Raw genomic sequence first — 21,383 nt, forward strand, 5'->3', positions numbered from 1 at the left:
CACGGAATATATCGGGTTTTTTCACCTTTTACTCTGCTCATTCTGAGAAGCGCATGGATGCGTCCCTACTCTGCTGCTCTGCAGGAGAGGGGCAAGGATGAGGGCCAGCAGCTCAACCCTCACCGTCATGCGAAAGCGCCCGCCTTGCCTCAAACGGGCGGGCGCAGAGGGGAAGTCCACAGCGCAGCCCAGGCGGCCGCTGGGCAGTTGGTGCGCCGTTCCCTGCTGCCTTCGCAGTAGGCAGGCAAGCGATGCCGAAGCCGGGCGGCTCGGCCTGGCCGGGCCAATCGGGTGCCCGCCCAACGCAGGCGGGCGCATAGAGGGGAAGCCCGCAGCGTGGCCCAGCCGGCCGCGGGCAGTTGGTGCGCCCGCCCTGCTGCCTGCAGGGCGGGCAAGGATGGGGACGGTGGCTCGGCTCGTGGAGCCGCAGTGCAAGGGCAGAAGAGCCGCATGCGGCTCTCGAGCCGCAGGTTCCCTACCCCTGTTGTAGATAAAGCCAAGTGTGTACCTGTCTCCAGGTTGCCCAGTGAGTTTCCATCACAGAATGGGGATTTGAGCCTGGGTGTCCTAAATCCTTGTTTGACAGGATAACCATTGTACCATACTCAAATAATAGACTGAGGGTCAGAACTGGGATCTACAGTATCCAAATAAACAGTCAGTGGAACCAGGAGCAATGATGTAAAAACAAAAAAGGAGATCACGATATCTAATGCCACAAATAGATTTGCTGGTCTTTAAGATACAACAAGATTCCTCTTATTTTTGTTTCAGACTAATGCAGCTACCCTACCTACTGCCATTTGTGCCACTTACCTGCCTTGTAGGCCAGACGGCATATCTTTTGAGTATTCCAGATGCGTGACTAAGTGGTCTGTAGAAGCAGAATAAGAGAAGTGCAGTGGCACACTGAAGTCTGACAAAATGTTTATTCCTGTTTCAATATTTGCCAGCAGACAGATTCTGAAGAGCTTTGGTTGTGAAGCTGAATTCTCACTCATTGTGGCTTCTCACCCCTGTTCCATTGATAATCATGCAGACTTATCTTTAAGGTCATTCAATTGAGGCTCTGAAGCTCCTGATCTTTGCTATGATTCAGATGAGGTAAAACTAATTCTAGACAAGAGGGTAAAATATGGTTGCAAATACTAACTTATGAGGCTGAAATATAGCGTTGGGGGTGGGGAAATGGTGAACTGGAAGTAACATTTAGAAAGTAGTTCGTAATGCAGGGTTAAATCTAACTTTTACTTGTCGGTTTCAGTTGGAATTTCACTTTTGTGGTTGGTACTTGAGAATATGTAGAAACCAAGCAGCCTAACTGTCAGGATGGCCGAGCGGTCTAAGGCGCTGCGTTCAGGTCGCAGTCTCCCCTGGAGGCGTGGGTTCGAATCCCACTTCTGACAAATATATATTTTCTTGATTCCATGGGACATCCGTCTTTATACATAAAACACCTCGAATATTTAATTAAAGCAAAATAAAACTAGGGTTTTACAGTACTTTTTCTGAGCTTAATATTCACAAGCTGCCAGAAGGCTGTGAAACAGGAATAAGTCAATGTTGCGTGTTCTGACCGCTCTAGGCCGAGAGGCTCGACTGTCACGGGTCCGTCGCCCCCAGTCTGGGGCCGCCTGTGCCCCGCGGCCTCTGAAGCGGAGCAGCGACCCAAAACAGAAAGTGTCGGCTATGCTCCGAAGTATACGCGAAACTGCTAATGGCCGAACAGCAGCTTTTATTTCCTGGGCTGTTGACAGCGTTAACCCTTTAATGGCCCATTCTCTCGGCGGTCGTGTGGTGCACAAGTACAGTGTAAACCTTCACTCTGTGAAATTGGTACGGTGTGGTATTCGTAAAGAAAGGGCCACGGTCCGAACAGCATATTTATAACGAGTTGTAATCTTAATGTAATCTTTCCCTTTCCATGGGCCCTTCTGCACATGCAGAATAATGCACATTCAATCCACTTTCACAATTGTTTGAAAGTGGATTTTGCTATTCTGCACAGTAAAGTCGATTGAAAGTGCATTATTCTGCATGTGTGGAAGGAGCCTTTAAATGGAAAACAAATTCCTTTATAACTATTGCAACTGGTTATAAACATGCTGTGCGGAATTGCACCGCGTCCTGGTTCGAGTCTGCCTAAAACCGGCATGTGGACCAATACAGGTGGTTGCAGGGGCCTTGTCCTACAAAGCAACTCTGGCATTTCTGGGCAGCCTCCAATGCCCACACAAACTGGGGCCGATCCTCCTTCACTTCAAAGATTGCACTAGCTTAGGGCAGACTGGGCCAGCCAACTCGCCTCAGAACTGTGTGGCTGCGAGAGAGGGCAGGCACTGGGATAGGTGAAATGGCTGCTGCTGAGTCCCCTGGCACCAAACATGGTCACCCACCCTGCATCCACTGTATATGAAAGATTTCAGTGGAGTGAAATCTTGAAAGAAAGAAACGGATTATTTAGAAAAAATGTCTGCAGCCTCTTCAAAATCCTGCTCAAAGTGGCTTGTATGGTGAAAACAACAATGCAATAAAATAATGAAAACAGACATTAAAATGAGCAATATTAAACTAAGTCATTCAGACACAGGTGGTAAAATGGTCCCCAGTTTAGGAAGAGCTTTTTACACAGGCTTTTAATGCAAGTGGAACTTTGGCATCTCGAAGGGGAGGGCACGTCATGGGTGAAGGGGCACCCTTGGGGGCAAAAAGTCCAGTCCCGTTTCTTTCTCTTGGGAGGGCTTCTGGCTCAGTGATAGAGTATTTGCTTTGTAGGCAGCAAGTGCCAGATTCAATCCCTGTCATCTCCAATTAGAGGTAGTAGTTGGTGAGAAAGGCCTGCGCATCCCCACTCCTCAGATCTTGAAGAGACAAGACTGTCTTTGAAAAAACCTATGGTTCTTTCTGTGGCAGTTATATACACTGGGACTATTGAGTCTAATATATATGATCAGAGAGCAAGCTCTAGTGCTGATAGCAAGACTACAAAACTAACACGTCTCTAGTTACAGATGACATACACTGAAGGGTCTGCAAGAATCTTGAATATGAATTTCAGGACCAGAGAAAACGAGCGGACGGTATCTCGATTATACTTAACTAGCTGAGGATCATGGCTCACCCAGTAGAGCTCTGTGCTCAAATACCATGTCAGCTTCTGTTAGAACTGGACATGATGAAAAGGCTCACCTTCTATCAGCTAGAGCTAGAAAGGCAGCATTTCACTTTATGGAAATTGACACCTAGTAGCGCCTGGTTGGTGTTGGCCTGGATGCCCTACTAGGCTAACATGATCTCGTTAGATCACAGAACCTGTCCTGCCCTGATTAGTTTTTGGATGAGAGACCACTCAAGGAGTCCCGAGTTGCTATGCAGGGGCATACCATGGCAATGGAAAACCGTGTGGGGTGCCATAAATAAGCTGTGTCTTGCTGGCAGTTTCAACCACTACCAGTACATATTTGGACTATTTGAAGGAAGATATTCAAATGCTACTTGTCTCCTTGTAGGTAATCATCTTCTGGAATGTGTGATGTGGACACTTTTCCGATATTTGTGTAAGAAAAAGACAGATCAGTTATGAAGCCTTCACTGTGCTGTCCTTCTTTTGCATGCCGAATGAACCATGGGCTGCAATTACATATCTTGCTGTGACAAATAGCTGTCAGGTGTCTAAAGTGCTCCATTATGTTAAAGAAATAAAAATAAATATTTAACCACCACATTAAACATTCCTTGTTAAAACCTCTGATGGTCCATAATTTTTTTGTCCTGAGGCTGCCTATTTTCTTGCAAAGTTGTCACAACATCCATTTGACTTTATGTCTAATTTTTACCTCACACTTCCTCCAAGAAGTTCAGGACAGCTGGAATCACAGTGCATTCAGTCTGCAGCCATCAATATTTCTGTTGAGGACATGTAGAGCTGCCATGTGGACCACATTTGCAACCCCTGCTGCCAAACATGAGACAAACACACTTGCCTTGGCCAAGGGAGGGCTTGCAGATGCAGGTCTATGCCTACAACAACTTGTGTATTCTATCTGAATACCAATTAGTCCCTTATCCACAGCCCTGCAGGTGACATTGCCTCAGTCTTCTGAGTTAGACATTGACCTTACTATGAAGATGATAGCGAGTCAGCAGTCATTATATAATCAGACTCCCCCGCCTCAACTGACGTAGTATCTTAACAAGAGTTCTGAGTAAAGTTGCCACAAATGGGGCCACATTTGTGGACAATGCTAAATAATTCTAAAGGATGATACCACAGATTGTGAAGAGGTTCTCTCCAAAGTGGGCAACACTCTGCTAAATGGGGTGTGTTGTAGGTAAGTGTAGAGTGATGCACCCTGGCACAAAAACATCCTGACTTTACATATACAGGGGGCTGAGCTGGCAGTGATGAGAAAGGAAAATTCTACCACAGGTATTAGAAGAAGAAGCATGCTTCAAATAAAACAGCTAGTACAGTGATACCCTTGTGTAGACCTATAGCGCAGTCACAGTTTAGACAGTGTGCACAGTGCTGGTCATCCAATCTCAAAAAATTAGATTTAATGGACTATGCCCATGACTAGTATTTAGATATATTTAAAAGGCAAAATCGTGGAGGGTGCTCACAACAGATGTGCAGCCTGCTTTTGAATGTTAGTTTCCAGAGATTGACGTCTGCTTAAAAAGAACACCCAAGCTATTTGGGCCACTGATCTGATCCAGCAAATTCTTGCAATCTAGGAATCACCAGATCCCCATTTTGTCCTTGTGACTTTACTATTTAGAAATAGATGACATAAATGAAAGACAAACAGAGGCACCGCTGGGATTCGAACCCAGGATCTCCTGTTTACTAGACAGGCGCTTTAACCAACTAAGCCACGGCGCCCACATTCCGCAAATTGTCTCTCTAAAGAGTAGATGGGTTTATGTTTACCCTAAGAGCAGCTGGGGTTTCCGTAGTTCTTAGTGTCCCTCAGAGGATTAGCAAAAGTTATTCATAGAGCGCTACAGCCCCATAAATGTCTTAATTAAACATTATCTGCTGGTAACAAGCGGTCCACCTTTGTATGGGCTCTTTCCAGCGAACGGCTGCAGGGGCCGCTTAGTCCAACCACAGCTCGCTTCTTCCTCTCTTGTCATGCTGTGATGGCCGTCCCCGTTGGTCGTTAAGTCTATAAAGAAATGAGGATGGTTGATGGTCAGAAAGAAACCAGCGTCTGGTTTACAAATGAAACTGCTTCATCATTAATTGGTTTTTTTGCAAGGTGGAAAATTGAAGCCGTTCTGTTGTAAGCGGCCGGTTAGCTCAGTTGGTTAGAGCGTGGTGCTAATAACGCCAAGGTCGCGGGTTCGATCCCCGTACGGGCCAGTGACTTTTCCTTTTTTAGTGGAGGAGTACAATGGACCTGTTTAAATTGCCTTTTCCCTTTCCCATTGGCAAAACCTCAGTATAACAATATTTACTTCTCTGTTTGTAAAATACGGGGACCTTTTGCCAGAACAATGTCATGTTTCTGAGTTGGCTCTGATTTTGGCATTACGGTTGGTTTCCGAACTTTCATCAGTCTTGTACCTTGAATGCACTAACTCCTAGCGTTTTAAAACATTCGGGGAAAAGGAGTTGGCCTCCTCTAAAACCGCTTCTTGAAGAGGCTAAGTTGTAAACGGAAAACATGGTATGAAATAACAGCCTGGGTACAAAGCACCCCCCTTTAAAAGAAAAAAGAAAATCTGCCGTGACTCGGATTCGAACCGAGGTTGCTGCGGCCACAACGCAGAGTACTAACCACTATACGATCACGGCGTGCCACTGCCAAGTGTTCCGCAATCAATCTACAAGCCTACAAGATCAATTGCTATTCAACCAGGGCTGGCCCACTTTACTTTTTGGTGCCAAGTGTACTTGACCTTGCATCTGCTTCCGCTGGGACAGGTTCGCTTGTCTCAGGAAGGCGAGATCAGTGACTGCCCCTCCGCACGAATGCCTCGGTGCCGCCCCCACCCCATCTGCACTTACGGGGGCTCCCACTCGCCAAGCATTCCTCAAACGACCCAGAACAGACTGTCAGGACTCAGGAGGGCATGCTCAGACCGGGCAGAGGCGGCGAAGGGCTATTGGAGGGATGGAAGGAAGATCAGATGCGGAGAGTAGCTGCTAAATACAGGGGTTCATTCATAAGTCTATACACACACGGAGAGAGGAAATTGTGGGTTTGTATCTATTGCCCTGGAGCACGTTCATCTTGACCGATTTCTCCAAGCCCACAAAAACACAACGGGATCCCCAGCTATCCCTATAACTTCATCGTATGGCTCTTCGAATACAAAACCTGCTGGATCTGATCTTGCTACCTTTCTCATTGTTTCAGGAGAGCCAAAGCACATATATTCCTTTGCCAACAGATTCTCAAGTATATCCCTTTGGCAACAGACTCAAAAGTTCCCAGCCAAAGCACCTATTAAGTTCTAAGAGAGGTGAACCCTCAAAGCCAATTCAATAAATCAAATTGCTTCATATGAATTCTTTGTGTGATAGTTACCAATAAATAATACAAATGAGTTTTACATCTGGAAAACAAATTTCCACTATTGCAATCTGATTGGAAAAATGATTTATTGAAATACATCATTTTATTACAATTGTTTACAAAACAGAAAAACTGTACAGCTATAACAGTGCTCATTATGGATGCATGAGTTTTTATTTACAACAGAAGGAACTTTCCATGACAGTCTAATATTTGCTACTTGCAGCCTGAAATAGAACATATAGTTGTAAGCCTTTTATTTAGTTTCTTCACCGAACTGATCCATAAACAGAATATATCAAGCAACAGAACTTTGTGATTGCGGGGTGGGGGTGGGGGGCGCCATTGGCAGAATTCATAACAGAGATGTGAAGGCCCAGAAAACAGGTGTGAGGGGAGGACTTCCTTTACTTTGTTTATTTTCTGAGACCTATAGCAGGGAAAATGGCAGTTTGAGTAGAAATGAGAGAGACCCCTTCACAAGTCCTCCCTCTCATAATATGGAATACTTTTAAAGTAATACCTGAAAGGTGATGTAAAATGCACTTTAAAAGGATACTGAAGTACTGCAGAATACAGAACATTCAGATACTGATACCAAAGTGCAACAGGAAACTCTAAAAAAATGCTTCTAAAACACCATGCTTCTAAAACACATATTTGTGAACATCGTACCCCCTTGACTCATCTTGCTATTTGCTTTTCTCACAACACTTCTTATTGGGGAAAAAAATTAAATCAAGAAACATGTGATTCCCACATGCAGACTCCAAGGTTTGAAAATGTATTTTTAATTCATTTGTATCCCACGTTTCTCTCCAATATGAACCCAGAGCAGCTTTTTTTCCTATCAAGTCACATCGGACTTAGTGACCCCGGTGGGGTTTTCTAGGCAAAAGTTCAGAGATGGTTCGCCTTTGCCTCCATCTTGCTGGTCTCCTATCCAAATACTTGTCAGGTTGACCCTGCTTAGCTTCTGAGCCCTGATAAAATTGGGCTGGCTTGAGCTATCCAGGTCAGGGCTAGGGAAACGTATAGCCATTCAATTCAAAAGATGTATCCAGTAACATGTAATTCAATTACTCTGAAATGAGGTAAAAATGCCCAAAGTTATCATGTTAGAGGTATCTCATGCCCTCACACTAAAAATCGCCAGAGGTCTGTGAGGCATTCTGCTTTCCAGCTGCTTCCAAATAGATGAAGATCCAGCATATGTTTTCAGTGAATTTTATCAACCCCATCAGAATTGGCATGCTTTCAGTCTCAGTTTTACGACGATTTCAAAAAACAACAATAAAAATGCTTGGTTTGGAATGAGATGCTTCTTAATAGTGTTAATAAAGGACAGACCGTGGAAAAGAGTCATTGAAAAACTGTATGTATAAAACTGTAATTTTATTTATATTTGTAGAAAATACAAAAACAAATTAAACACATTCCTGAAACTGGTTTAAATTATCACTGATTCCTGTTCATGTACTCTTAAGCAACTGCTCCCGAAGCATCTGGTTTCCACAAGTGATAGTATCAAGCCTCCAAGGCAAAGAGAGATGCTACTTTGGAAAACCCTGGACTAGATTCAAGATGCTTGAGTAAAAGTGCTAAAAAACTTCCTCCAGCCATAGGTGTCAAACTCGGCCCCTCCAGATGTTATGGACTACAGTTCCCATCATCCCCTGGCAGCATGATGCTGGCAGGGGATGATGGAAACTGTAGTCCATAACATCTGGAGGGCCGCGAGTTTGACACCTGTGCTCCAGACCATCCAGGGTTCAGTGGTTTGCAAGACTTACATGGGTATAAGATTAAGTATGTGTGCACACACAGTTTATATGTGATTGTGGTAGGGGTGTTGGAACCTGAAATTGCTGCCTTTTCTAACAATGGCAAAATGTGAAAAGTGCTGGTGGCACCCGCTCCTAAAGTTGCTGGACCTGAGCTGTCTTACCACAGTTCATGCTTTAATGACAGGAAACCACTACACTGCACGCTGATGTCTTTTGCTCACAGTTTACAAGTTCTGTAGCACTAACCCTGTGGTAGAGGTTTCCTTGCAGCAGGGCATAGTTAACAAATTAGCATAGGTCAAGTAAACTCTCTTTAACAAACAGGATTTATCAGTCAGGCACTGTCAGGACATACATGTAACTACTGAAGTGAGCTAGACACATGTTGTAAATAGCATCAATTAGAAGTATAAATTACAGATTGCCTGTAAGGTCTGAAAACATGCAACAGCTCAGAGCTTCGGATAGAACTCCACAATGATCACATTTTGAGTGCACCTCGGTGATCCCTTTTGTTCCCTGCATTCATACCTATACCAATGTCAGTGAATCTCCAGACACTGTGATTGGAGCAGCCTGTAGCTTTTCAAGAGAACACTGATGTACAATCATTTACTATTTCTAAGGCACATGATAAAAGAACAAGTTGACAAAGATTAACTGCTGCACGATGACAGTCTGAAGAGTAAACCAGCAAGAAATTTGTCTCATTTTCACAGTTGACCACACACAGCCCAGGCCACTGGTCAGTGCACCCAGTCTTTGGGCTGGCGCAAAACTTCTAGAATTTTTGCCTCCCTGGAATTTTCTGGAGGTGAGTGCATATATTCCCACCTGCATTCAGGAAGAGGGGGGAGAAGGAAAAAACACAGGTATTAGTCTTCTCCCATTCCCTACTACATCATTATAAACTTCTATGTAACAAGCAGGAAAGTATGATTTTCATTACAACATACTAAACATTTACCAATGTTAGTGTTCTGTTAGTATTTCACATTTCACAAAAAATGGTGCTTTTTTCAATTAATTAAATTTCTCTTTCTTTGTTTTATACAAATAAGTGTTCATTTAGACATTTTAGAGAGAAATCGAACAGTCCAGTTATGCCCACTGGATAGTTTATAATTGTTTCAAAATCCTGCTGTTTTAACACAGCAAAATTATAAACTAGCATAATCTGCTACAGATTAGATACTTTCACATATGCTGAGGAAAATTCATTTTGAATCCACTTTCAATGCACTTTGCAACTGGATTTTACTGCAATTTATTAAGTTTAACCATAATGTTGTATTGTAAACATTTTATTTATCAATTCATGGTTGTTCATGTATTTTGAATATCCATTGTCTTCATGTAAATTTTGTTTGCTGTTATCATTAGGAATATTTTCTCTAGTTTGTCTGGTCATAGACTGTATTAATAAGCTATGTAACTGGATTTTGCTATGCAAAACAGCAAAATTCGTTAGTAGATGATCACTGAAGTGCACTGAAATTGAATTGGAAGTATATTGTGAAAGATTCAGTTCAACATGAAAAAGGCAGGCAAAGAACAGCTTCAGTTGGAATCTTTTGTTTGATCAGTGCTCATTCCATCCCCTTCACCAATGTAACATTATGTCTATGAAAGATGAGATATAAATGTAAACATTCCTACTGAAGTCAATCAATAGCTCCTGATGCTTGCTTCTCTCCCCTCCTACCCTCCTCCACCACACTAGAGAAGATTCAGACAAACTCTGCAGCTGGTAACAGTACAATATTGGGTGTATAGAAGGCCCAGCAAGCAGCACAACTAACACAACATGGCAGCAGGCTACTGTCTCCACATCCAACAAGTAGGACAACACAATCTAGCAATGGAAATCCAAATGCAGTAATAGGTTCTTGGAGTTGTTTAACTTAATGTGCACTTCAGCTAAGCCTCATCGACTCAAGGCACCTTTCAGAATATGCAATGTCTTGATGCAAAACATTAGTGACAACAAGATCAGAGCTGGATCAAGCCAATAGTTTTAAGCCCGCTGTAGTGCTCTCTTATTTACAGTAGAAAGAACAGGTCTGGTTAACTTACTATGTCTCTGTATGATTGTGCTCTTACCTGGCAGTAAGTGGCAGTGACATAAGTATACTTTCAATCCTAGATCCAGGTGTTGCCAGACCAAACTTTGTACCTCTGTCATACACCAGATTGAATTCAACATACCTGTTGGCAAACACAAGAAAGAGACTGTGTCACACAAAGATGTCATCAGGGAGCTATCTAGACCTATGAAGCCAGAACACTATCAAAAAGGAAAGCTGACATCTATCATTAGTATGCCAGCTTTTGTATTCGTGCATAACTGATTCTGCTTTTACTAATGGTCAAAAATATGGAGCTACAAAGAGCACTGCAGAAGAGTACAGGTGCCATTTACAAATTACTGAGAAGATTGGCAGTTGCTAAAAACAGCTCCTATAGTTTAGTTTCACATTGTTTGGATAACATTAAACTTTCTGTCATATATGTGACCCAATATGTTCTTCCTTCTCTTGCCAGGAAACAAATAATATTTGCCACCATTTGTTTCTCTTTAGTTTTCTGTTCACTTCACAGTCTATTATCTCAATAATTTTACAATTGTCCTTCAAAATAGGTCAGTATTTCCCCGCTACTGCAGATGAGGTCACAAGAGCAAGTAACAGTGGCTTGCCTAGAACATACATACATGTACTTATTTAACTTGTATGCCGCCTTTCCCCTTACTGGCTCAGGGTGGCTTTCAACAGATTATAAACACTAAAAGCATAAGTTACATTACAGTTAAAAAATTCTCAGGTGGCAACTAGCCCCCTACTAAAATACTGAGCCTTAAAACATCTTGCAGGATCAAAAATCCACACACACCCCTCCCACAAATCTGGTGAGTTCAGGGCTCAGTCAAGACACGACCCACAAAAATTATAGAGTTATGCGTCAGTATAAGTCATTTTAAGAGAGGTAGGGTAAAGTGAGAGGAGGAATGAATAGTGATGGTGTGGGAAGGAGCAAATTCAGACTGAACCCACATGAGCCACAATCTGAGACATGACTGTCAAGAGACTCAAATGATGGAAGAAGTGCGGTTTTGGCAACTGCCAAACACTCTCATCAGCCACAGCAGCTTGATAAACAGAGCAAGCAATTTAAAAATCATATTAGCTTTCACAAATACTTTAATCTAGGACTATTAATATGATGAAAAACCTATGCAGCAACAGCACAGTTAAGCGGGGGAATTAACCACTTCCTCAATATCACAGAAGATCAACAGTTCAGATAAAAAGGAAAAGACACCTGCCCTGTACAGACTTGCCAAAAAATGTGCGGTTTATAGTAAGATGGGTGGGCAAAAATGTAAAGTAGGAAGAAAGGAAAGAAGTTTGAGTTTCCAGGTTTGCCAAATAGACTTAAATCCAGGATTATTAATATTGAACTGGTACTGGCTCCTACTTTACAATGATATTTTGCACTAATTATACTTACAGAATTGAGCATTACAAAATGCAGTGACTTTTTCAACTGCTGCAAAGCATGACACTTAATTTTATTATCTTCACAGCATACACTATCTTCAGGTCCATTCACAGTGAACACAGGGACAGAGAGAAGAGGGGTTCTCATGGTTAGCCCAGAGAATCTTATCTTAGTGCAAGGAAAAGCAGAAGTCAACTGAGCTCTCACCACTAGGCTAATCCCAAAAGATACACCATTTATCAGGAGGTTGCAAAGTACTGCAACATTTTTTTCCATGAACAGTGCCTTAATCTTGCAAAAACAATGGTCTGCTGTAAGATTCCACCTTCTCAAACGTAACTGTTCACATTAGCAAAGGGCTCTGGCACTAGGAAGGAAAATAAACTTGGTAATTGTATTGAATAGTCAGTCTTCTAAAAGAGAACCAGAACTTGCTAACACTTTGACTTATAAAGGCAATCAACTATTCCAGTGAATTTTCAGCAACAAGTAAAAGGTGCATTATTTATTTATTGAACTTAATTGCCCCACTTTTGCTCCAGTAGGAACCAAAAGTGCCTTACAACATTCTTCCCTTCTCCATTTTATTCTCTCAATAACTCTGGGTAGTAGCTTAGTCTGAGAGAGCAGGATGGGCCTAGCAAGTTTCCTTTGCTGAATAGGGATTCACTCTGGGTCTTTCAGATATCCTGTGAGACACTCAAACTACTACATCACACTGCCTATAGTGAACTTTGAGCTGATGCCACCTTAACAAGATTCTTCACTACTTCAAATAAATTACATTATGTTTTACTAACAGTACAGTTGAAAGACGTGCAATAGAAACCTCCATGGATACATTAACTGAGGGACCAGTCACCATTTTTCCTGATCAGCCTGCAAGGTCACCTGTCACTCACCTCCCTCTACGAATCTGTTGCCACAGTTTTTCCTCTGGTGTGAATGGGTCATGACAGTGCTTCTTTACAATGGGAACATAGCAAGGCACAATGGCTTTGGCACAGCTCTGAACAAACTGAAAGGCTTCCTCTTTTGAGGGCCAGTCCAGATCATCAAAAAATATGCCTCCAATCCCTCTTCGTTCTCCACGGTGCTTGATGTAGAAGTAGTCATCACACCTGGAAGCAACCAGTCAAGGACAACACATGAATATAAAATCCACAAAACATACATTGGACTAGTGAAATGTGTACAAATAATCGAGTAACAGATATTTTCTCCTTTGCCAAGAGTCACAAACAAGCCCCAAAAAGAACTGTATTGGCAATAAACTTTTGCTCAGATTTTGAAATACATTGGTATGTATTCCAAAACCAGCCTTTATATTTGCAGACCATAACTTTCACTTCCTATGTGGGTGGGGTGAAATCACATGTCCATTGTTCCATTCAATTTAAGAATGGAAACGATACATAGCAGATTTTCAGTTTTATTAGTTCAATATGAACTAAGAGGGCAAGGAACAAGTTGGGAAACAGAGATGTAAATATTTTTCTCGGTGTAAACTTGAGTTGCTCAATAGCAGAAGCTTCTACTACAAAAAAAGGTGCTTCACTCTAGAGATTAAGAATTTTGTCTAAAATATAACAGTAGATAGATAACTGATAATAGATATTGATAAGCTTTTTTACAGAACAAACACTTTAGGAACACTGTCTTCAAAAAGTCAACAGCTGCCATATCTCAATTATCAGGGTCTAGTCATGTCAGGATTGAGAATTTAGACAAACCTAAGGCACTTAAAAGATAAGCAGAAGTCTTGTGGAGCTTCAATGACCATTTCATTTTTATTTCAGCACAAGATTTTGTGGATGCCACTCAGCAGATGATTTGTGGCAGACTAACTTGGCTACTACTCTGGAACATAAAGTGTTCTTTATGACCAGGTTCTCACAAGCTGGCAGAAGAACTCATACACTGGCTGGGGAGAGCAGCTGCTGCCATGGTGAGTGAGAAATGAATAGTACTGAAAAAAGCAGCTGAACAGTGCCAGGCAAGGGAATGAAAGCTTTCCAGATGTTGTCCACAGCTATGGTGGTCAGTAAAGAAAAGGATTCCTGCTCCTTTATGAGCGGGGGTTACAACATGCATTTCTCTTCAAGATAGTAGTACAGGGTTTGAGTGCTAGAAGCCTACTTTAGAATAACCTAAACCAAAAGTTGTATACTTAAGAAACAGAATTACAAGAAGATGAAGAAGAGTTTGGATTTATACCTCACCTTTCTCTCCTGTAAGGAGACTTAAGGCAGTTTACAAGCTCCTTTCCCTTTCTCTCCCCTTAACTGTGAAGTAGGTGAGGCTGAGACAGTTCCGAAGAACTGTGACTAGCCAAAGGTCACCCAGCAGGAATGTAGGAGTGCGGAAACACATCTGGTTCATCAGATAAGCCTCTGTCACTGAGGTGGAGGAGGGGGGAACCAAACCCGGTTCTCCAGATTATAATCCACCTGCTCTTAACCACTATACCAGTGGTGGCGAACCTATGGCACGGGTGCCAGAGGTGGCACTTAGAGCCCTCTTTGTGGGCATGCGAGCTGTTGCCCCAGTTTGGGCACTTGGCAGTGGCATAGCACCAAGGGGGCGAGGGGTACGCGACATACTGGGTGAGTGCCCCTGCGGAGGTGTGGCGAGGGTGTTCCGGGGGTGGGGCGGGGGTGCTTCGGGACATTCCGGGGGCATTCCAGGGCAGGGTGAGGGCATGGAAGGGCCACAGGGCGCATGCATGCCCCAAGTGCAGTTTCCCCTGGCTCCGCCCCTGGTACTCAGTTTCTAAAAGGTTCGCCATCACTGCACTATACCATGCTGGCTCTAAATTAAAAACTTTCTAATGAAGACACCTTTTTCACTGGTTCAGGTAGAGAACAGCTGATGGTCATGGAAAACTTTCACAGGAAAGTTAGTTCTGCAGTCCTCGTTTATTCAGAGAAAGCAACAGGTTTTGGGGAAAGGTGATTTTTTTTAATTAAAGGCCATCATTCATGATGCTTTATAACAACCTTTTGGGGGAGAAAAGAGCAGGGCTACTTACATACCATTTCTTAAATTTAGGGTACAGTTCTGGATTGTGTTGATCACAGGCTTCCTTCAGTGTTTTATGAAAATGAACAGCATCTTCTTCATTCAAGTAAGTCGGAGTAAGGTCTGTTCCACCACCAAACCACCACAGTTTTGTTCCTACACATGAAAAAATTGCCATATATTTCACTTTTGAACCCATTGCTTGTTCATGTTTACTAATACTAGAATCACTATATGCATAATAATTAAATTACCTACTTTACCTAGCCAATACATATTATGGATCTCTGTGGGATATTGGTAAAAGAAGACTGCTTACATAACACCACTACTTAGCTTTTAACAAGCTTAACATCTTCAGTATGCTTAAAGTCTGAATAAAGCAAGACTAAAAAACAACATGCATAAAAACCAAACACACAAAAGAAATGTGGCCAGTCTGGTCATCTCCTGGTCCCATATTTTCTGGAGTGTATGTATATTATACAAGACCGAGGAAAACTAGACAGTAAAAGACCACAACCCCTGACTTCCTGCTATGTTTTGAAATTGGTTCCATTATATTATTAGATTTTATATTATATTATATTATGTTTTCACTGACTCAGGATCCTGATGATTTAGTGGTAGCACATGAAGCCCACAATTAAATAAATATGCATTTTAAAATGTGTATTAAGACACCAAGGTAAACTGTAAAGGAAGTGCAAGCACCAGGTCATTATTGACCCATGAGATAACACAACTATTTTGATAATGTTCACATGCTGTGAAAAAAGCTGCCTTCAAAACACATAATGAATAAAGGTTCCTATTTTTCACAAACATTTTCTCAATTTTCTTAAGATATTTTACAGCTGTTTGATTCTTCCTATTGCCACTCCAAATGGCATCGTAGCCTTTTCTGGATTTTTGAAATATGAGAGCAAAACATTCATTTCAAAGATACATAAATAATCTAATTCAATACTATATGAAAATTTCTACCACAACACAGAAAATAATTTCAAAGGGATTCCTAATCCACTGATACAGTCTCTCTAAAGCTGGTCTTCGTTATTCTTTATATTAATTCTACATCATCACAGATCTTACCATCTGCCTCCTCAATTTCAAAGTATCTGTAGTTGAAGTGTATAGTGGGAACATAAGGATTCTTTGGATGAATAACAGAGCTTACCCCCATGGCACAAAAAGGCAGTTTTCCTAGACAGAAACACAAAAAAAAGGATAGACAACAATAGAAATATTATATACCATGTTTCATTATCAAAGTTTTCTAGCTGCTGTTTTAGTTCCTTGTATCCCATAAACACTGCAAAGTATCTTTAAGTCCTTTCCCAGAGATGTTTCTTCTGAATTATGCAGGAAGAAGTCCAGGTAGAAACAAAGAAATTTTACTATACGAATTTTCTACAACATATATTATTTTTGCCCATTTGGGGGAGGGGGGAAGAAATCTCTGAATACACAACATGAAAAAAGTATTTCTGCATAGTCAGATTGACTTACTTTCTGAAAGCTAAAAGCTTTACTGGCATAGACAACTGGAATTAAACCATGGGACATATGGAAAAAATTGGCTCTGTATTACATATAATTTGATTAGGAGTTAAGGTGATATTTGGGGTTTTTCCCCAAAACCTTAACAGAGAAAAACTTTTTAAGAATTCAGTTTCAAAATTCAAATTACTGTTATTCTCATTATTCAGAATTCATTAAGGTCTAGGAAATGACTCAAAGAGAATTTTCAAGTAACTTACAGACACAGTTCATAAACATTTCCTCTGAAGCAATTTCTGATACAGGTATCTGAAGATACTGACATATGAAATAGAGAACTGGGATAAAAAACACAAGAATTGTATAGTCTACATCTCCCTCTTGTTAACAGTATGTAGTAACAGATTTGGCAAAGAGAGAAGCATTTGTCTTCAAAGAGCACATGGCAATGTATAGTAATTTTGGGTGGAAGCAACAGTAAACTGCCAGTTGCTCACAGAATTGGGACTACCATCTCCATCAATACAGGATGAAAGTGTACATGGTCATATTGTGGCAAGTATAATCAGAGTCAAAGCCAAGTTAGTGCCACCACCATGGATTTCTGTTTGCAGCAGCGTTAAGACTTATTTCACTGTGTGACTGGAGACTATAACCTCTCTACCTGGCCAGAGCTATCTTGGAGGGAGCTGTTTAAAAAAGGATCACATTTCTAAATGTTTGATGTATACATACTACAAAATGAGGTCAGAATAAGGTGAAATAGTTCTGCAGAATGGACCAGGCTAACAATGGAGAGCTCATACTTTTTAATCACCTCCTTCATGAAGAACAACTCTGACAAGTAGGGAGAAGGCTGGGCTAGAACCCTGATGTACTGGTTCTTCACATAAGGAAACATTTTGAAATAGTATCCTTCACATACAGTAGGAAGTGGTACACAGTTCACGCTACCCACTTTGGATTTTATACCTCATTCTGCTGCATGCATACACTAAGAATGAAATGCAAAACTACCTTCACTAAGAGCATGACTTCTTTAAAACAATGCAAAACTCTCCACACAGAAAATTGAGATCTAGGGCCTTGCTTTTGAAGCATACATTTAGTAGTATTGAATTCAAGCAATTTTAAACAAAAAACATGCTTTACCATCCTTGGTCTTCAGAGTTTTCCCCCTGCTTCTCATCTGCTGCACAGCTTCTTCAGAAAGGTGGCCAAACACTACAGACACGTTGACTCCTGCTTTCTCAAAGATTTCACCATTCTGAAGAACACAGCTGATACCTCCACCACCTGTTCAATACAAGAACAAGCACTTTCTTATGCTGTCAACCAATTTTAATGTAGCAGCTTATAGTATTTAGATGATCACCTGCTTGTAAAAATGATTATCTGAGACCCTTTGCCTTCAAAACAAATCGCTACAATTTGGTAGACTTGCTGTAGAACGAGGAGTAAGGATTTGATTAGCCTATTCATAATTGTATATATTACCATATATTTACAAGTTAGACTTCTTTCACCCATAGTTAATACATGAAAAGAAAACCCTCCTAACAGTTTTTCAAGCTGTGGGACTTTGAAATATTTGTTAAGGTTAGATAAGACCCAAAAATTGGCCACTCCTTTCTTATCCTCCCAACCTCACAGACCCCAAATAAAATTCATATCTCAAGTAAGCGTGTAAAGCGCCATCATGTCATTGCTGACATAGCAATTCAATAGGGTTTTCAAGGCAAGAGGTGGTTTGACGTTGCCTTTCTTTGCCTAACAATCCTGGTATCCCTCAGTGATCTCTCATCCAAGTATTAATTAGGATTGACCCTGCTCAGTTTCTGAGATCTGATGAGATCAAACTAGTCTGAGCCATCTAGGTCAGGAAACATGTCTCAATTACAAATTAAGTAATGCCTACCCACAAAATTACCCCCAATCACTCAAACAATGTAAAGCCCTTTAAGAATGTTGCTTATAAAAATGGTTCCAATTCATTAATTCTTGACCTTCATACTACCCATATTTTATGGTTGGTTCACAACTGTATTGTAGGAACAATTTACTGTCTAACAGGAGAAGCAAGCACATGTAGATAACTAGATGTGTATAACTGTTAATTGACAACACTTAGGACCATGGCCACAACAAACCAAAGTGGTAGTAGTGGCTGGTGTTTACCCCTCTGGAACGACTACTCATATTTTAGGTATCATATTGTCAATTATTTATTTTTAAAAGGAAAAAATCATTTTGTACTTCATATTCATTTGATGCATACACTCTTGCCAGATACCATTCGATAATGTACAATGCTCAGGAAAAAGTTTGGATGCACCTCCATTGGAGACAGCATCCTATTCCACTTTTGTTAATTTGCTCCTCTGGGGAATTTTGCTTTGCAGAATTAATAATGTTCTGCACTATGGTCACACATCATTAAATCAAAAGCTCTACCATCACACAGCAAGCACATGCGAAAATATGGAACTTCCTTCTCATACACAGAATCATGGGCTTGAGTCAAACATGATGCTGGTGAAATGCAAAAGTTCCCACAGCATCTAATTCAAACTGAGCTGCTTGAGTAGCAGCCCATACAGCACATTCCATGGAAGTGCTGTATGAGCACACAGTTTAATGGGTGATTCTGTCTCATAAGCAACAAACCATCTACACATCCAGCCATGATCCATACACTAGAATTACTGAAAATGTTTCCAAAACCTCTTTTTCTTTGAGATTTTTCATCACACACAAAGTCAGCTACTCCAGAACAACTAATTCCTCTTGCCTCAGTGGCCACAACTCCTATGGATTCATTCTCTCATAACAAAAAAGTGATATCAAAATTGCTATACTCAAATAAACTATAAACATAACTGCCCTACAGATGTTAACAAGTAACTAATCTAACAGTTTGAAACCCTATTCTTCACACTATTATAACACCTATAATATGGACATCTACTCTGCATCAACTCTTCCAGGGTGATTATTTGATCCAGGGTGATTCACTGCAGATTAGACCCACACACTCCTTTGACACCCTTAAGCCGCCTGTCAGAAAGCCACCTTTACCCACTCAGCATTAATTGGTGAGCAAAGAAGAAACTGCAATGATGGTTGGCAATTCATAGTGCAATTACAAAAACTTTTGAGTTACAGCAAGGATATAATATGCATTGTGGCTCCAATCCTCCATAAGTTTCCCATAAGGTAAGCCCCATAAAAATCAGCGGGACGGACTCGTGAGTATTTACTTATGGCATCCATATGATGCACTCCTCACCCTACAGTGCTCGAGGCAGGTTAAATTATTCACTGTCAAAACACCAAACAAACCAGGTGAAAATACTAGAACCGAATCGAGCCTGGTGAGTACAGCCGAGACAGTCGACGGCTACGCCGGATTAGTTACTCCGGAGTACAAGAGCGTCCACAGAGTCTCCGGAAGGTAAGTCGGTCACCTTCCTTCCTCTCCCAGCGGTCGACTGTGAAGGCGGCACCGCGGTCGAGCTGGGCCAAGGCGCGGCACACCTGGCCCTGCGTCTCCATGATGAGCATCTCCATGCGGCTCCGCATCTCCCCGCGGCGGCTCCGCAGCTCGCGCATCCCGCTCACCGGCGGCGCCATGAAGCACTCGAAACGCCGCGCCAGCTCGTCCTTTCCGCCTCCGTCGGCCTCTTCCCGGGGCTGACTCTGCTGGCGGGCCATCTCCGCCCTCCGCGCCAACCCCAGCCCGGTCAACACCGCCGCCGCGCCTGCAGCCCAGGCCAGCGCGGACGGCCGCCGCGACTCTGCGCGCCCGGGGTCCCATCCGCCAGAGGAGAAAGCCCTGCAGCAGGGGAGCTCGGGCCCCAGCAGCCTTCCTCGGAAGCCCACCGCACACACCCCGCGCAGCAGACGCGCCATCGCGGAGTCCACTGCCCGCCGCCTCCCGAGCGCCTTCTCCAGAACGGTCGCTGATAGGCCGGAGCATTGCTTCTTGGGAAATGTAGTTCTGCTGCCGACGGTCCTCGTGGCTAACGGAAGCCCTCGGACTACAATTCCCAGCAGACCTTAAGGGTGAGGGTACAGGTAGGTTTTTTTTAAAGGTCCGAATGTTGAAAACGTTGATTGCTCAACACGTTGGGTATGGAGTTGTCGCACGTAGGAAAAGGGAGGCGTGTGAGCAGCAAGAGCCGTTCATAAATTGCTAACATCCGTGGAAGTAAGCCCCATTGGTTGATCTCAGCCGGTGGCCATTCTGAGTATGCACTGTCAAGGATCTGGCAAGTCTGTATTGAGGAATGTCTTCACCGAGCCCCATCAGAGGAATGTGACATAATCCAAATATATCTTGAAGGACTGTCATCAATGGCTCAGCAGTTACTTTGTAATCCTGACAAGCAAATATGTTATTTTTCCAGATGGCCATTGCAACTGATTGAAAGAATGCAATTAGCATATACGTGCTTATGAACTAAACTAATATGAACTGATTTCCGTTGGTTCTTTCCTTGTGAAGAACACTGTGACTCTCTGGTTATTTTGGCTATTAATAGTCCATTGAGAGGCAAGTTTAGAAATGTCTCCTTTTTATGAGATGCAGTTAAAGGACTGAGATAACAATTTTGGGTCGACTCTGTATATCATGTAAGGATTTGAAGTGAAGGTGCAATGAACAGTGGACAGCCAATGCGTGTCTGAGTACCCTAATTGACAAAAGAATTCAAATGCTGGAATTTTTTTTGGACATTGCCTCTTATTTTATGAGGAAATCCTGTTTCCTTACCTGCTGCTTCTAGAAAGACTTGAGTCTATGTATAAGGTAAAACAGGTGACTGTTAAGTTTCTTTTTATCCATCCTCACCCTTCCCTTTTGATCTTGGACAAAGTTCAAATTTGCCAGAAGCAGGGTACTCATTCTACCCGACTGATAATGATGGCAATTGATTATCATGCTTTCAAAGTTTATTCTGCAGGAGCTCTTAATCTCTAAACTGCAAATTACCAAGTGATAATGGCTGCTTATCAGCTTTACCTTTGGGAACACATGATTACC

The 21,383-nt window shown here is 42.1% G+C and overlaps 1 protein-coding gene and 4 non-coding genes across 6 annotated transcripts; 2 read left to right on the plus strand and 3 right to left on the minus strand.

Moving 5' to 3' along the window:
* Positions 1-1,323: 1,323 nt before the first annotated feature.
* On the plus strand, positions 1,324-1,406 carry TRNAL-CAG. Its single transcript has one exon. It is a non-coding gene; the product is annotated as a tRNA-Leu (tRNA).
* Positions 1,407-4,811: 3,405 nt separating this feature from the next.
* TRNAT-AGU lies at positions 4,812-4,885 on the minus strand. Its single transcript has one exon. It is a non-coding gene; the product is annotated as a tRNA-Thr (tRNA).
* A 409-nt stretch (positions 4,886-5,294) lies between these two features.
* TRNAI-AAU lies at positions 5,295-5,368 on the plus strand. Its single transcript has one exon. It is a non-coding gene; the product is annotated as a tRNA-Ile (tRNA).
* A 363-nt stretch (positions 5,369-5,731) lies between these two features.
* On the minus strand, positions 5,732-5,803 carry TRNAH-GUG. Its single transcript has one exon. It is a non-coding gene; the product is annotated as a tRNA-His (tRNA).
* Positions 5,804-8,622: 2,819 nt separating this feature from the next.
* CPOX (coproporphyrinogen oxidase) lies at positions 8,623-20,333 on the minus strand. Of its 2 annotated transcripts, none has more exons than XM_048494308.1 (7): positions 19,961-20,333; positions 17,492-17,635; positions 15,932-16,042; positions 14,851-14,992; positions 12,718-12,936; positions 10,418-10,522; positions 8,623-9,148 (listed from the first exon to the last, which is right to left on the minus strand). In XM_048494308.1, exons 1-7 carry the CDS (start codon positions 20,316-20,318, stop codon positions 9,061-9,063), a joined length of 1,167 nt encoding a protein of 388 aa, XP_048350265.1. In that variant the 5' UTR covers positions 20,319-20,333; the 3' UTR covers positions 8,623-9,060. The 2 variants fall into 2 exon arrangements, with proteins under 2 accessions (XP_048350265.1, XP_048350264.1); XM_048494307.1 differs by having other exon boundaries at positions 19,807-20,306.
* Between the last annotated feature and the right edge of the window lie 1,050 nt (positions 20,334-21,383).

The sequence above is a fragment of the Sphaerodactylus townsendi genome, linkage group LG04 (genome assembly GCF_021028975.2).
Source record: "Sphaerodactylus townsendi isolate TG3544 linkage group LG04, MPM_Stown_v2.3, whole genome shotgun sequence".
Lineage (NCBI taxonomy): Eukaryota > Metazoa > Chordata > Lepidosauria > Squamata > Sphaerodactylidae > Sphaerodactylus > Sphaerodactylus townsendi.

Bases quoted from the DNA above. Each gene is read 5' to 3' on its own strand.
- CPOX (XM_048494307.1), bottom strand. From the start codon at position 20,251: ATGGCGCGTCTGCTGCGCGGGGTGTGTGCGGTGGGCTTCCGAGGAAGG. The intron at 12,937-14,850 runs GTATGTAAGTAG...GGTTGCTTCCAG, and splicing joins TACCCTAAATTTAAGAAATG to GTGTGATGACTACTTCTACA. The intron at 9,149-10,417 runs GTAAGAGCACAA...TCCTGAATGCAG, and splicing joins TCACTGCCACTTACTGCCAG to GTGGGAATATATGCACTCAC.